General features: G+C 39.6%; 1 protein-coding gene across 1 annotated transcript in view; it reads left to right on the forward strand.

Annotated features, from left to right (window-relative positions):
- Positions 1 to 17,610, forward strand: part of unc13c (unc-13 homolog C (C. elegans)) — a 122,895-nt gene that overhangs the window by 84,939 nt on the left and 20,346 nt on the right. Inside the window, exons 19-23 of the mRNA XM_080489634.1 lie at positions 8,859 to 8,985; positions 12,857 to 12,953; positions 14,355 to 14,498; positions 14,729 to 14,806; positions 17,243 to 17,320. Coding sequence (XP_080345760.1) covers positions 8,859 to 8,985; positions 12,857 to 12,953; positions 14,355 to 14,498; positions 14,729 to 14,806; positions 17,243 to 17,320 — 524 coding nt within the window. The remainder of the gene's footprint in view (positions 1 to 8,858; positions 8,986 to 12,856; positions 12,954 to 14,354; positions 14,499 to 14,728; positions 14,807 to 17,242; positions 17,321 to 17,610) is intronic.

Below are 17,610 nucleotides of genomic sequence, written 5' to 3' on the forward strand. Positions count from 1 at the left end.
ACATTATCTGTTGAACAGATGTGTTGATTACTGAGGTCTATAATGAAACTGTCCCACTAAATGAAGATTTTGATGATACTTGCATGGTAGTATAATGATAAGCATGCATTAATGGTGAAATAGTCTCTGCTTTTCTGTGCTGAATTTGCAAGTTCTACTTGTGTGAGCATGCATATTTTGATTTTGGGTTCCATCTAAAAACTGGTGGCTGACTGGTGACTCTTAATTGCCCATTAGTGTGAATGTGTGTGTTTGCCCCGTGATGGAATGGGAAGTTGGTTGTCAGCTGGGATTGGCTGCAGGCTCCAATAGCAAAGCAGAATATAAAATGCATGTAAGGATGAATGCTGTTCTCTGGGTGGTTGTGAATGTTCATGTGTGCATAAGCCTTTAGATCACATCATATTTTAAAAGATGACAATGTACACATCCATCCAACTTGTTTCACGTTCAGTCCACACGTGTCCATGGTAGCAGCAAATTAGCCCACTTCCTGGTCCTCTGTGACTTCTTCTGCTCCTCCGGGGGACCCCGACCTCCCTGAGACCAAAGGAGAGATCTAATCTCCTGGGCCGCCCTTGGAGTACGCCCGGTAGACCTTTAATGAGAGAAGATCAAAATCACCTCAACTCACCTTTCAGTGTCGAGGAGTAGCAGCTCGACCTTCGACTCTCTCCCGGATCATTGAGCTTTTATTTGGGATGTCACTCTTTGTGTTCATGACCGTGAATGAGGCTGGAGATGTTGACCGACAGGTAAACAGAGAGTTTTGCAGTCCGGTGACTGCATTACTACAGTCGCCTGTGTGATTCTGTGAGCAAGCTCATGATGCTTCCCGCCGTCACTCGTGAATAAGAACCAAATATACTTAACCCCCCTTAAGTGTCCATATATATTTTCGATTGTCTCGTGGTCACGCTGGTGGTCTAGTCCCCAGCCTTTTTATTCAACCAATACTGCACTCATTACCAGAATGTGAGCAATCTAAAAGAGTGCCTGATCTCAAGTAGTGGCTACAAAACAAAGAAGGGCTTAAAAGCCGAGAATGTGTCTTCTTTATTTCCACCACTAAATAGAATAAAACCTGTTTACAGGCTAACCAGACTGCATTTTATTTGCTTTGTTATAGTGACTTGAATACGTTGTGTCCTGTCGGGCATAATACAACTGAAAACCATTAGAATGTGCTGTTACTTTACATACTGGTTTTATATCCTGATTTTCCAAAGATTCTCTATGAAGGGTGCTAAATTGCACTTTCAGTTTGCCTACGTTTTATAGGTGATCATCTAAGAACAATACTGGGAGTTATTAGGCAGACACAGGAATGTGGAAATTGTTTTGCATTCATTGTTGCTTGCAGTGGTCATGGAGGGATCGGATGGAGGGATGAGCCTCCACAGTCACAAAATAGTATGAACATGGTGGAGGAGGAGGAGGTTATCAAAGCTGTAGCAAAAGACAGACAACGGAAGAAAGTCAAAATAAATTGAGAATCTGTTAGCTTAAACAACTCCCAATATTTATGATAATATGGTACATATGGCCATTATTCCATATTCATGAAAGCAAATGTGCTTTATTGATTGTGCTTGTTATTCTGTGCATCCATCAGACACAATTCTGAGAGCCTCCCTTGCACTATAAACTTTGTCCCCTAGTTTTCTAAATCCTATTAGTATTGCAATCTGGAAATGTATTGTAAATAGGAACATTTTCAAACATTACAACAACCCAGCGAATCCATGCAGCCATCCATCATCTTGGGTGCTTCATTCAAGTCAGCGCTGGAACAGATCCAAGCTGACATTCAGCGAAAGGCAAGATACACCCTAAACAGCTCCAGCACAGGACAAACAGAGAGATATCATCACATGCACACAGTCACATTCACACTCACATGCAATGTTAATGCCACCAATTAAGATCAAACCGGTGTTTGGACTGTGGGAGGAAACTGGAATACCTTGAGCACACTAACACACACACACACACACACACACACACACACACACACACACACACACACACACACACACACACACACACACACACAGACACACACACAGGAAAAACATGCAAACTGTACACAGAAAGGTCCCCAAGCTCAGAGATTAACCGGGTATATTCTCTCTGCTTATCGCTGCTTTAACATATCCCTATGCTGGTGCAAGCAAAGTTAGTTATTTTGTTTGTTTATCATCCCATATATGCCGCAGTAATAAGGATATTTTCCATTTATGAATATATTTATACAATAGCTTTTTGGTGGCACATTTCATTTCCGATGAAATTGCAGTGGGTCATTTTTTTTTCTTCTGTTTATTGTTTCGCCATGTGTGAAACGAAATGTTCTCCCTCGCGTGCACATCTGCTTTTTGGAAGTGAATTCGGAAAAGCCTGATGATTGTGATGGGTGGCTGGAGAATGAAGTGATGCAGAGAGAAAAGTGATTTTTCATGGAAGTGTGTGAACTGTGTTGGTTCAATGCATTTGGGATGTTACTGACACCTGCGCCTGTAATTCGCACTGTGTACGACCCAGAAAACACAGGGTGAGACCTGGGTGGTCCGACGTGCAAAGTGGTTACTTTGTAAGTTCCCTGGTATCGTTCCTCCCCCCTGTTATCTAATGGGGGGGGGGGGAAAGGTTTCATTTAGGCAACTGAAAATGACAGATTGTACTTCTAATAACTAAATGGTAAAAGTCTGTTTGATTGAAATGTTGGCTGTTGTCGCTTTAAAGCAGCGACAAAAAAATACAAGATCGTGGCAAAAGGCGATGTCAACTTCAAAAACCTTGTGCCACCTCATGTACTTGCTGTCACTGTTTCACTAGATTTTGAGACTTTGGCATCGAGTTGGAAAATAAATAGATGAGGTATATTCCAAGGTCAGCTGTGGTGCTGCAGGCTGCACCCTTTGTGATGACACAATAATAGAGCACATTAAATTCATGCACATGCCGGCACACATGGTACGTTAAATCCTTTCTTTATTTTTAATGTGTCAGTTCATATAGCCCTACCAGGAGGCCTCCGGAGGCTGAATTAGCATAAATAGGCATAGCATCATACATAAATATGAATTAACTTACCTTCTTAGATGACAGATGCCCCCTTGGAAGAAAAAATAAATAAATCTGGCACTTCAGCTTGCAAATTAATTACTGTCAAGGCAGTAAAATCCATCAGTGAATGATAAATTAATCATATTGAAGTTCGCCTTGCTAGTATTTCAATTTTTTTCAGGGGATCTTGTGTGTGTTTTAAAACACACAAATTGCCTGTCGTCTTCAACACTTTCTTTGATATAGTATTTTTTAAACCATTTACAGATGACTCATTGTAAAGTCAGACAGCTTCTGTGTGTTTTTTTTCTGTGTCGTATTTTCGAAACATTTCTTCCCCGGCCTCATTTCCCTTAGATTTGCTCCTTTATTCAAAAGAATCACATTGGACCCAGTGAATGGAAAATTATTGCTTTCAGGATGTGCAAAGAAGCAAATCATGCTCCTCCGTGCCTCCGTTCTCTTGAAAGATCATCTTGACAACTCTCAAACTGAAGAGTTCTGAAAGACAAAAGCTTCCAAGAGCCTCACACTGTTTTAACGAGACGCAGACTCTTCTGTTTTCTTGCCAGACAGACTTGCAAATAACAGTCTCATTTGAAAATTTTGCGCTTCAAAAATGAACTGTTCCACCGAGTGAGTGTGACGGCCTGAATAGCCAGCGCTTTTGTTGGTGACGCTGATTAAAGACAGTACGCGTCGTGATCCCCAGAACTTATTTTAATGACCCTCAACTTTTCTCTCGTAGTAATAGGATTTCCACTGACAGCCAAGAAATACAAACTTTAGGTTTTTCTTTTTCTTTTTCTCTTTTTTTGGGGGGGCGGGGGTCATTTAAATTAGATTAAATGTTCACGATCTTTGAAGGAAAAACACTTTCATTTTAATCTCTCGATGAATTCCCCCGGCTAGCTCAGTTGGTAGAGCATGAGACTCACAATCTCAGGGTAGTGGGTTCGTGTCCCACGCTGGGCGCCACCTTCCCGTGGGCTCACCACCTGCAGGAAGGTTCTTAAATGGTGCAGTGTGATCTGGGTGACAGTGCTCAGACTGTCACCCCCGCGAAACGGATAAGCGGAAGAAAATGAAAAGGATGATTTCTAAATAATTTTTTTAAGGATGAATAAACACTGAATAAAAAGCCAATATCGTCAGTACAGTCCTGAAAGTGTACAGTCCACTTAACAAGGCTTAGGATCTCTGCATTACATCTTTACAAATCTATCTGAAGGACCTTGTTTTAAAAAATGTAAAATCTGAGTAGAAATACACCAAATTCAGCCTTATTATTGTATTTTCTCATTAAACTTGTGGTTCATCCCAGCGAAGCTACCTGGCAGCACCAAACACCTGCTGACCTTCACTTATTCTGTCTCCCGTTTGACCGCCATCTGTTACTCTAGGTGACTCTGTGTGTGCGTGTGCGTGTGCGTGTGCGTGTGCGTGTGCGTGTGTGTGTGCGTGTGTGTGTGCCCGTATGTGTCAGCTCAGTCATTAAAGTGACATTGCCACAGTGAATGCCTCTGCTCAGATATCACACATCCTCCACAGCACAATAACTGCAGGTCCTCTCTAGTAAAACAATCCCCACTCAATATTCACAGTCTTTAAACCACCTGCTCCTTCCTACAACACCAGACTGAATGGGTGAATCCAGGTGAAACTTAAAATCCCTCTGCAATTTCAGCCTTGGAAAATACTTTAGCCATGAAGGTTAGTTGCTGATGACAGCAGCGACATTTTGGAGTGTTCTGCTCTCAAAGAAAATAACTGCACAGCGCCTGAGATTATTGTAGTTTTCATATCAATAATTTGCAGACCATTGCTTCAAATGAGCCCCGGATGTTGCCGCAGGGATTTGTGCAAAGATGTCAAAATCTGTATGAGCAAGTCTAAAAAAATGTCATCTTTTTACAATATAAATGATATCTTGAATTTTTTATTTGATCTGTTTTACACCAGGAATTCCCCTTGAGATGGGGATCGCTTTTGCAAGTGAGAGTTGACCTGGGAAGGATCCAATAAAATATGACCATTTTAAGATAAAGTGAAAAAAAGCATAAACAAAAAAAGAACATGTATATCTCAATAAAGAACAAGATATATCCATTGAACTCTCTTACAGCAGATTACAATGATACTCTTGTACTCATTGACTGAAATTAGTTCCTCCCAATTCTGTTGAAACCCTGGCTATATAAAAAAGGACGAAGGTAGTTTGAGGGTTCACCTCGTATTTCTACCTCAAACCTGGAAACATTATTTTTTTTTATTTTTGTAACATGTGGCTACTTCTGTCTATTTTATGCGAAAACATCATCCACTTGTCAGTCTTCTCTGCAATTACTGTGATTTGCTCTGAGTTTGTTTCTGGTTCTCCCCACCTATAATGTGCTTTCAGCTGTGGTTGCTATGGCACCTCTCTACTTATATTTATCTTCACACTTAGACTGAAACGTAACAAAGCCCTTTATATCACGGACATTTTCTCTGGAGAGGCCAACACTGTCAAAGTGTCAGTGAAATGTGTTGAAACTGTTGTGTTCCACACAGTCGCAGAGCCCCTCTAATGAGCAATGCTCCCGATTAACACACAGATATTTGTAATTATTCTCCTTGATCACGTTCATGTGGTATGCGACGTGTCTGTGTCATTTTAATGAAGGTTTCAGGATAAGCGTATTCCAAACGCTGTTCCTATAGCAGCAGCTTGAAAAAAGCCACGGTAATGCCTCTATATTGTGCTTTTGTGTGAGAATGCCTCATCATACATGTACATATATATTTTTTTTAATAATTAAGTTAATTACACTTCACTGTGTGTAGGGTGTTTTTCTTTTTTCTTTTTGCCTTGTATTCAACGGATGAAGCCTCAATGCTCTCATCAGGAATATAACACAAAAGCCAGAGTGCCTTGCATTTTATGTAAACACATTCTTTGGATGCTTGAAGGATGTGTGCATCTCTTTTCTTTATGTTAACATACTTTTATTTATTCCTCCTCACAAGATTGAGTCCGCATTTGACGTTATAGTACTGTATGTCTCCGATGCAACTTTCCCACATTCTTCATTTGATCCGTGTAAAACCTGCGACACCTACAAAACCAAGAAATTAATGTTTTTTCTTTTTTATCCTGGCATAGGGAAGAGAACTGACCTGGCTATTTGCATGCCGTATATAAGGAAGACAAATGAGAAGGAAAGGCTCTGTGAATAAGTAATCCAAGACAATGCAAAGTCACCGGCAGCGGCAAAAAGAGAAAGAGACTACAAAGTACACACTGTGGTGACAGAGGTCTGCAATAAACACATAGTGCTGTTAGGAATACTTAATGTGGACGGACAATGCTGAAAGTGAAGTAGGAGATCTTTGTGTTTTTTTAAACCGCCGCATCTGTGGTTGAGACTGTGAAATGTTTGCAGCTGAAGCTTTTGGTTAAAGTCTGGAAGAGACTGTTGTTATGGTTCAGCGAACTCTGTCTGCTGTTGGTAGGAGACGGGATGTGCCGTTTGAAGCAAGACGTCTGCCTGAGTACCTGCTGCCTTCTCACATTCATTATCTTAAAGGCTAAAAGTCACTTGGTGGGAAACAACAATCGGTCAGTTTACCGTTTTGGTCCTAAAATATGTCAGCACCCTAGAAGACGGATTGTTCCATCCATCTTTCCATTTTCTATACTAATATATCTAGACTATAGCTCGCTTTGGTTTTTTTTTCCGTAATATATCCACATTATAGCTGAAGCATTTCTCGCAGACACAGGGACAAAAGGTCTTTGCTGGAGAAAAGCCTGTTTCATTCTCTTACGTCATGTTTGATCAAACTGAGTGGGAATGAATCAATACTGAATCAGTGAAGTCATCAGGTTTTCTCATTAGTGCTCATTATATTTATTATTTAACACATTTATGTATTTATTTATTTTTTTTATATATTTTTGAAACATTATTGCAACTTTACTCTCCAATACCAACCAATTTTGATTCAAGAGGATATTTTTGTCTGTCCTACCATCTGGTCATTGTTATTGCATAACAGACTATAAGACAAGAAAACAAAGAAAGAAAAAAAAAACCAAGATAAAACAGCCAAGAAGGAGAAGCTTGATCTTGGAGGGAAAAACTGTTGATTTGTAGAACGACAAATAGCCACAAGTAAAAACACAAAAGTAGTGAAGTATCAGCACATTCACTCTTGAGGTTTTTATTTAGCAGAAGCGACTGAAGAAATTCACTCATCAAAGAAAAACATGGTGGAAAAATCCTTTGGTAGATTTTTTTTATCGATAATGTTATTTTGAATACATTTCAGAGTTTATACTTCCTATTTTTATAAGGTTAAAGAGATGGATTCAGTATTTGTACTTTTATTGTAATGTCATTATGAGTTATTTAAAGTACTAAACATAAACAAGGAGTCTCACAGTGGATTATTGGTCTTTTCCTATATTTCCTGCCTTGCGAATGCCCCTGACTCAAGTCCGAGTCGTGGTGTGTTTTTGTCTGGAGCCTGCGTGTTATCCTTGTGTATGTGTGGGTTTTCACTAGATATTTTGTTTCCTTCCACAGTCCAAAAATATGCACTTATGGCTGATTGATGACTGTAATTTGCTCATAGACGTGAATGTACGACTTTTTTCTTCGTTTCCGTTGGACTGGTGGCATGGTCACAGTGTACCCCACCTCAAACCAATATATTAATATAGTAATACCCCCCCACTCCCACCTCATGACTCTAGATAGTATAAAAGCCTCATAGAAGACAGATAGAGGAATATAAGCACCTGAATGACTTTTCTCTTGGTGCCCAGTTTTTAGTTTGCTGAAGTCGACTTGAGCAGAGCAGCAGTGTGCGAGTTCTCCTTGCAACATTATGAAAAAGGACTAAATTACATGAAAATTGTCAGCTGCCATCTTCCCAGTCACACCCTTGAGAACGTCTCCTGTTGTTCCTACGAGGCTCCAGCGGGCCTCACACTGCTGATCGTGTGTGCCGACCCTCACAAAGGGGCCGTGCTCGCTGCTTTGTGTGCAGAGCTAATTTGCGGACTCGTCTTTGATCTATGTCCTGTCTTATCAGTGTTGAAAGTGTGTTTTTCCTCTTCAATTTCATGACACAACACATTCCCCAATGATAGCCTGTGCTTTTCTGATATTTCGCATTCCTCAGATTTCTTCTTTTTCTTCCCATGCCATCGTCTCAGCTGCAGCCCAACATTGCAATGAAATAATTATCTCTCCTTCTATTGAGCTTTCTACTGTGGTCTTTCCCCTCCTGTGTAAAATCATTTTTTCCAGGTTTCTTATTTATCTTTCCTCACTCTCTGTTGCACCATCACCATCCTTTTTTGTTTTTTTTTTCCCTCAAGGGATCCCGTACAAGTGTTTAATTGTTTTGATATGCTTACAATGAAGTGGAACACGTGAGTCAGCAGACATGTCAGCTGACATCAAACTCTAATCCATTTTAGCTTTGGTTTGTTTGGAGTCAGTCAACAGCTTTCTTTTACTGTGGCGAGGCTCAGCTTTATTTTCCTGTTCTTTGATCGCTGGAGGCTGTGCATAATTGAGCCTGTTAAGATGTCAGATTAAAATCAGACACTGCAGCTCAGGTCTGTTTTATATGGTTGTGAGAATATTTACTTATTTATATTGGTGTGTGTGTGTGTGTGTGGGGGGGGGGGGGGGGGGGGGTATTTTCACATGCTCTCTGGCCAGTGCAAGGCCGTTAAACTCATGTATTACCTTGTAACATGTGTGTTTCTTGTGTGTTATTCTGCGTTACAGAGCACGATAAGCACCGCCTATGCAAAAGCACCGAATACATGAATCTTCACTTCAAAGTCAAATGGTTCCATAACGAGTATGTCCGTGAACTGCCAGCCTTCAAGGGGGTCCCGCCCGAGTATTCACTGTGAGTGTCCACTCGTTTACACACCGACACGTTCACTACATCCGCACACAGGTACATATACACAAATGGTTGAACTATGTTCACACATGTTAATGATGGTTTTTATGTCAAATTTCAGTTCAAACTCAGTGAATTGCAACTCTATAAGCTCATTTTTGAAGTCTGTTGACATCAATGAGGCTAAACTGCAATCACTGCAACACAACTGCATTAAGTTTGTTAGAGCTAACCTCAGTGTGAAGCTGCTGCTGAGGCTTTGGTTTTCATATGTTTCTGGTTAAAAATACATTATTTGAAATCACGTTATAGTGGTGTCCTCCATGCTCCAACACAGTGACATAATGAGCTCATCATCAGTCTTTCTGCAGAGCTTCATGAGGACTCAGTCATTAGATGTAGATCACAGTAGTGGAATTGGACACCACTGACCCACATCTTTTAAAAATGTGCCTTCATCATAATGTATTCAGATCGTATGTCCTATCTTAGCCACCATCGCTAGTATCAGACCAACAGTTACCAATTTATTAATGGCTTACACTTCACCTACAAAATAGAAAATATACAGTACATCTGCACATCTATATCTTTATAGGTGTGTTGGTCTTTAGATATATGGTCATACACAATGTACTGTTATATTCAGCAAAAATAATCTATTGTGCCGTTGGCCGACCTCAATTTCAGAAAAGGTTGGGACAATGTATGGAATATAAATGAAAAGTTAGAATGGAAATATTTCGCAAATCATATATAACCCATATCTTATTCACAGTAATGTTGTTAAGATGTGCACTGTAGGCGGTCTTTCATTGTCCTGCTGAATTATGCAAGGCTTTCCCTGAAAGAGATATTGTCTGGATGGAGGCATTTGTTATCTTAACACCTCCATATACTTTTCAGCATTGACAATAACTTTTCAGATGTGGAAGCTACCCACTCTATATGCACTTATGCAACCGCATCCCATCCCATATGTTGGCTTTTGATCTATGCACAGGAAACTGGCCTGGAGATAGTTGCTCTGCTCTTTGGTGTGTAAGACACAGTTTACATAGTATCTGACCACAGTGTTTTAATTTAGCTCAGAGTGGTTTAAATGACGCAGGCTTTTTCTGCCAGAAGGATTTTACTTTTCATGATGTAGCTTCAACTTTATTTTGCAACTGTGTTCACTGACAATGATTCTTTTTTTCAGGATTGTAGATTACAGATTTAACACTTAATTTTTCATCTTTGGGGAAATTATTCTCTCCATATAACCCACCCTATTCATAGTTAACTTTAATTTCAGATAGTTGTTGGGGCTCAGCTGTCAGCGGTGGGATTTCAATGTGCCAACCTCCGAACACGAGCTCCCTTTAAATCCTCCAATATTATCTTCTATTGATGCTGTTATTCATAAGTCTTTGTGAATCAAATTTATGGAACACTGAGATTTTTCAAACTTTTTTTTTTCAACAAATTGACAAACTTGTGAAAAGCTTGAAAACTTGAAAAGACTCCAGCTTTTGAAACTGCTCCTTTGTGCTTTGCAGCTCCAGCAGTTTTTTTTGTTTTTTTTCAGATGTGTTGAATTCAAAATAAGCTAAAATTCTTTATAAAATTATAGTATTGCACTTTCAACATCTGATATGTGATCTATGTTCTATTGTGAGAAGATTATTGGTTTTATGAGCATTGAAAATTCATACATGTTATTTTTATTTACATTTTAGAAACTGTCCTAACCTTTTTGTAGTTTTGGTTTTACTCTCTTTTAACACACAGAGATTTCAGGGGAACATTTTCTGGAGCTGATCTTGGTTTAAAACCAAGTTTTTCTACAAACTAATCAATCACGTTCCTTTTCCTGGACAGGATCAGTTAGTATTCAACAACGTATGTATTTTTTCTTTTTTCTCAGAAAGATATAAAAGTTAGTTACACAGTTTCACTGTTTATGACTGTTTCACCCTGATAACTGTGAATATTCCACATTATGGCACGGTGTCAGGGCCCTCAGGTTTGTAAAGAGAGTTGGAGATAGCGATCTGATCGGTGAAGCTGATGTTATGGCTGAAACTCGCCTCAGAATAACAAAATCGAACAGATGCGGCACATTTGAACCCTGCCCTGGACTTTGGCTCAGTTCATTACTAAAAGCACTTTTGTTCTTGACTGTCTTCTTTAGCCTGGTCAAATACAGCCTCTTTGTTTTTGAACTCAACTCCTACTAGAACTGATCTTTGATGTTACACCACTAACAATGCTTTTTGTGGATGCGCCGTGAGGAGGCTTTTATCATCAGTGAGCATTTTCTATTTGGTGATTCACTTTTTTCAGACTGACATAAGGCCAGACCAACAATCTCTTACCTTGCTGGTGTCATTTTTTTCAATCGATTTGTGTTCCACATCTAGCCTAACACTGGATAATTGGATTTCCAAAAAAAAAAAATTAATAAATAAATATATATATATATATATATATATATATATATATATATATAACAGCAAGATGATTGCATTTTCAAACACAGTTTGACATCCATCCTGTTGCTATACTTGGACAGGTGACCAGTCCACCACAGGGCAAATGCAGGGAATTAACCCCAAGCACATGTTTTTAGACTGTGGGAGGAAACTGGTGTACCAGGAGAAAAGTCCTTCATGCAGAGGGAGAACATGCAAACTCTGAGCGAGCCTCTAGTCCTGCCTGGACCTTCTTTCTGTGAGGCTAGAGTTCAAAACTCGACAACACTGTGTGACCCCTTAATTCACATGATATGCGTAACAAATATGCAAACGGTGAATCTCTGTAATAGTCGATAGTGTGTTGTTTTCCAACCTGCAGGAACGTTATTCTGGAATAAAAGGAGTTTTCACTTGTACTTATTTTTCAAAGTTTTGTGGCACCATGTAATGGTTTGCAGTGTGAGTATGATGGCTAAGAATAATAGCTTAGATCAGTGTCTTTTACAGACTGAAGCTGAAAAACTGTCCTTTCTGCATGTAATCTGTGCTGGCAGTTCATTAAAATAAGCCTTTAAACAAGTTGGTCACGGGCTGTTTGGGATATGGAGACAAATGCATAGCCTAAAAGCGTGTTTTTGTTCTTCCTTTCATGTATCCTTGTTTTCCAATGTGCCTGCACAGTCAAGCGCTGCAAAGCAGGGATAGCTGCAATGTAAACACGTGTAATGCAAACAGGGATTGTCGTGTCCTCTCCCATCCAGCCAGTCTATCAGAGTAATGACTCTCCCTCCCCATCTCCGACGCTGCCACTCAAACTAAATTTCTAGCAGGATTGATTCTTCCCCAGGCGTACGCATCATGCAAACACACATTCTCACAAGCACAGCATTTTATCCGCCCGTCTCCCCCCTCCTATTCTCTATTACCCCACCCACCTTGTTTTTGGCTGTCCCATCATGTGGCAGATGCCCTCAGTCAGAGTACGAGGCAATGTTGGGGCAACGTCCGTAGCTCTGAGGACAAAACTCAGGCTCCATATTAAACAAGTACATGGCAAAGTGAAACAGACAGAACTGAATTACTATTCCACTAACAAATGTGCGTCTTTACCCGACTCATCAGGCCCGGTCCCTGCTGTCCTCGGCTGTCCTCTGTCTGCGCCTGGCAGACTCATTTGTCTACAAACGAAACTTGATATCAATGGCAGCATGAATTGCAGCTTTGGTCATATCCACAGTGAAAGTTTTGACTGTAACATGAACATCTTGTGTTGTTTTCAATAATAAACATTTAATTTTATGTCATTTTAAGATGCAAAACTTCATTTCTGATTGTAAAACATTTGTGCAAGAGATAATACAAATATGTAATTGTTATTTTGACCCCTCAATGACAGAATCCCTCTCTTTTTTAAGGTGGTTTGAGCCATTTGTCATTCAGTGGCTTGATGAGAACGAAGATGTCGCCATGGATTTCGTCAATGGAGCGCTGGAAAGAGACAAAAAAGATGGAGTGAGTGCAGCATAAAATTATACCCCCAATACGTAACTTTTGCAGTTACCCAAACAAGCCACTTAAGGGGGCATTTTTTTTTAATCTGCAAGGACAGTCTACAAAGCCTGAATTTACCTCTCTAGGGGATAAAAAGAAATCACAGTCAAAAACATCAGTTGCCTTGAGACATCACAAGATGGAAATATAAATGAAACTTCAATTAAAAATTGATATAAAGAGGAAACAAAACAGGATTTCTAGGACAGAGAAAGGCTCTAAAGGATATTTGGATATAATGAGAGGAAATATGCAAAAGTTTGACTAAATAAATGCAGAAAATTGACGCACCTTCACACATTTGTCTATGGTTATCCAAATCAGGCAATAGAGGTATTCAGACCAATGTACATTTTTAATTGGTCCGCAGCAAATTCAGAATTATGGCCCATATATATTAAACTTGCAGTTGACTGCATTGTACTTTTGAGATTTTATAGCTTCTTGAACAATGTATTTTCACAATAAAAGGGGCAAATTAAACAATGGCATAAAGAAAGTCACCGAAGATAGCGAGTTAGTGCAGATTTCACCTCTCTTGAGCTGTTTCTTTTTCAATAGGTGACCCTCAGTTTGGACAGCCCTGCTGGAACATTTCATGGGATCAACGTCTAAATCACAGGACCTGTGTTACCATCTAAAATTGACTGATGTTTGCATGTCTTATAAAAAAAAGACCCTATAAATGATGGCACTTGGCTCACACTTGCCATTAAAACTGCCCATCTGTATCAAAGTGCACCACTCGATCACTTTAGTACTCTTTTAAAAGTGATACACTGTGATAGCACAGTCTATATATGTTAATTTTGCTGACAACAAAACAGATAGCTGTTCACCTCCTGCTAGTGAGAGCGCTTATAGCCCATGATTCACAGTTTCCATCCACTCTAGATGTCAAGTACTATATATATAATGTCGATATGGACCCATTTATTCATTCAAGGTTTACATTGGACACAGTTTGAAGTTAACACCCTTATTAATCCTGCGCTTAACTCATTAGATGAATAATACAAAGTGACTTCATGACTTTTTATGAAGATTTTTTTTATTTATATGTTCAAAAGAAAGCTTGCTTAGCTTGTCCCAGTTTGCACATATCAACATTTATCAAACATCATTAGCTGTAATCAGTTATCTAGAATTCTTCTGTGGGAATTATGGAGTTATAGCGTAGTCTTGACATTCAGCAAATGTTTTACTTGCAGTGTCAAACAGAATGACGCCATTATAAAGGTTTTGAAAGTCTCACAATGTGACATTTTACCTCTCTCTCTCTCTATCTATCTCTCTCGCTCTCTCTCTCTCTCTCTCTGCCCAAACTGATATCCATCTCCCATCTTCTCATTCACGCAACAGTTCCAGCAAACCTCAGAGCACGCCCTCTTCTCCTGTTCAGTGGTGGATGTGTTCACTCAACTAAACCAGAGTTTTGAGATTATCAAGAAGCTGGAGTGCCCAAACCCGCAGGCTCTGGCTCACTTCATGTGCCGCTTTGCGAAGGTCAGACTCTTTGGAAATACCTCCGAGTGAACCCTGAACACTTCTGCTGGAAGTAATAACTCTCAGCTAAAGAGGTTGCCATTGATCTAAGCAGATTCTCTGTATTTATCAAATTGTTTGTGGGTTGTGATTGTTCACTGCTTGTTCCAGTTGAGTTCTAGAAATTCAATGATGTTCTGTAAAATGTGATATAAATGTAATTATCACATGGTTTCTTCTAATCCCTGCAGACTATCAACAAAGTTCTTCTGCAGTATGCTGCAATCATATCCAAGGACTTTCCTTTGTATTTGAGTAAGGAGAACGTGGTAAGTGCCCACTCAGTCTGCAAACACTAATAGAAAAGGTTGCATTGAGTGGTTTTGTGAGTGTGCGTGTGTGTGTACATGTGAACAAGTGCAAATATGGTAAATCAGATGCCAGTGTTTCCGTGATTACTCTCTCCACCAGCAGTTGGCATGGAGACTATATGAAAAAACATATTTCACTGTGGAAGCCCAGCCTGTTCTGCTCTGTCTTCTGTAATGTACTTAACACAGTGTCTCTATTAACCGGGATGCAATTATTCATCTCACAGCCCTCAGCTGATGGAGGGAAGTCATTGGTATTTTCTGGGCTCTCCTTCCATTGTTGAATGTGACAGATGACTAAACACAGAGCTTTGTGAGTGACCTAATTATCAGCACTGGTCTTTGCAGTTGGACTGAGAGATAACACACCTCGCATGGTAGGGGGAGGAGGCAGATGTTTCTTTACCGCGATGACAGGCTCATTATAACTGTCCCGGAGAAAATGTGAAACATTCCTTACCGGGATGCAACTAAGGAGACAGCAGATGGATTAAAGGAACACAGAGGCAATTAGAGTTATACGATGGCGAGATTACATCAAAGTTAACCTACCTTAAGCTTTCATTTGACAGCCTCATGGAGGGCACGTGACAGACATCATAGCAAGTATGTACACTTTGGTCATGTCTCGTGGTTCAGGCAAAACAATAGATGATGTTTTGTGAGGTTTTGAAGAGGAACAACTGCCTGTATTCCTAAGAGCCCCCAACATTCATGTGCACACCACCCAATAGGGATATTTTAATACTTTATAGTCTAAGAAAGCAATCAAGTGTGCCTTTTATACATGATAAAATATCCAAAAGCATCACACTGTCTAAAATCCAACATATTTGACCATTTTCAGCTTAGAAAGCACCCTAAATATGATTTACCAATCTAATCATGCCAATTGTATGTGTGCCCCTTATTGCTCAAACACAATCTCTCATAGTTTATTATATTTTCATGAAAAATGTATTAGGTGACCAGACTTCAACAGAAGGATGCTTTGTCAAAGCAAGATGGCACAAACATACCAGCAGCAGCATCCATCTCAGTGTTGACCAAAAAAATTCATTTATTATATATTCGCCATCAAAGTACAGTCATAAGTTTATAAAAAGCATTTGGGAAGAAAGTTTATAGAAATTGTGATAAACGCAAAGGTTACCAAATATGGCCATATGGTCATTGACCGGAGAGGTGTTAGGACTTTATAAGCTTATGCTTCTTCCTACTCCTTTTCAAGCATTTTAAGTTTGGATATTCATTGTATTCATTGTTTTGTTTTATATATTATGTTTAAAATGAAATAAAACAAACGGAAAAAGCCAAACATTTGCTGACAAGCCTATTTTCATGAAAGTGATAGCCTTCGTCATGCACAATTTCCTGCTCTCGATTGAAGAAAGTGTAATTTTATGTATTTTACTTTCACAAGTGCAAATCTAATTTTGACAACCTCAGCGGAGGGGAAATCTCAGGACCCCCCCTTTAATATCCCCCCTCCCCCAAAACAAACCGTTGGTTGTTAACCACTGCACAAGCAAACGACCCACTGTAGGGAAATACAGCACTGAAATTACCTCTTCTTTAATATTAATGATATTTTCTTACAAACGGGCTTGCTGAGTATCACTCTACTCACCAATGATTGGTGTAGTCAATGCAGGAAGGTAGGACTGTTGTCTTCCATCTGCTGCCTGAAGTCTGGTCTGATATTACAGGAGTCTCTGACATTTAAATTATACTATAAATCCGTAGCAGGCCAAACCTGTTATCTTCTATTTGTCCGTCTCAAAAGCTATGGAATAACTATGGGAGATCACCAGTGCTATCTAGATTTAGAATATCCCATCACTTCTATTGAAATGTGCTCATAAATCTAGTGAGAGCCATTGGCTGCTGTGGGAATACAAAGACACCAATCATCGCTCTCCTGTGGGGCACAGAATTACCATGTTAGCACCATCTATTACCACTGTCAACATTTTGGTGTGCCGTATCCTCGTAAGTAGTTTCTTGGGTAGATAATACACATAATATGTGACTGTCTGACCATTTTGAAGAATGGTAAAAAGCAGGGTGATTAATATCTGTCGTCTGTAAAACTTGTTGTGGAGCCTAGAATTGATCACATACACCCGCGCTGACGTTCGTCACAGACTTTTCTCTCCTTGCATAGGCGATGTGTCAACAAATCAAAATGGATAGGCTTTACAGTTTTTACTCTTTTATTACATGTTTTTTTTACTCTCAAGCTCACAAACTGTTGCAACAGATTGACAAAAGCTGTGGATTGAGTATTTGTTGTCCGAGAGATTTTCTGAATGTCATTTGTCATTGAGTATTATTTGATATTTCCAGACAAACAAAGCAATCCTCTGATGCTCGGTCTCATTTTTCTTCCAGCCCTGCATCCTTCTCAACAACATTCAGCAGCTTCGTGTCCAGCTGGAGAAGATGTTCGAATCCATGGGTGGTAAACAGGTCTGTTTCCCGAGCTCTATCTGTCTACCAAGACTGAATGAAAGTTTGAGGCAATTCACTTTCAATTCTAATCAGATTTTGATTCCTTAATCTCTGAGATTAGTGTATGAACACAATACAAAACAGCTTTGGGCCTTTGTAACCACAAGGTTGGCCAAATGCTAATATCCCCAAGGCTTATAGCATTCAGACTCTTGCTAAAGAACATTTCAGCAGTGTTAACATGAGTCTTCAAACCTCACTTTTTCCGATCAGCAGTCTGCCGCTGTGAAATAAATGCTGTGCAATTT

This window comes from Lipophrys pholis (assembly GCF_963383615.2).
Source record: "Lipophrys pholis genome assembly, chromosome: 2".
NCBI lineage: Eukaryota > Metazoa > Chordata > Actinopteri > Blenniiformes > Blenniidae > Lipophrys > Lipophrys pholis.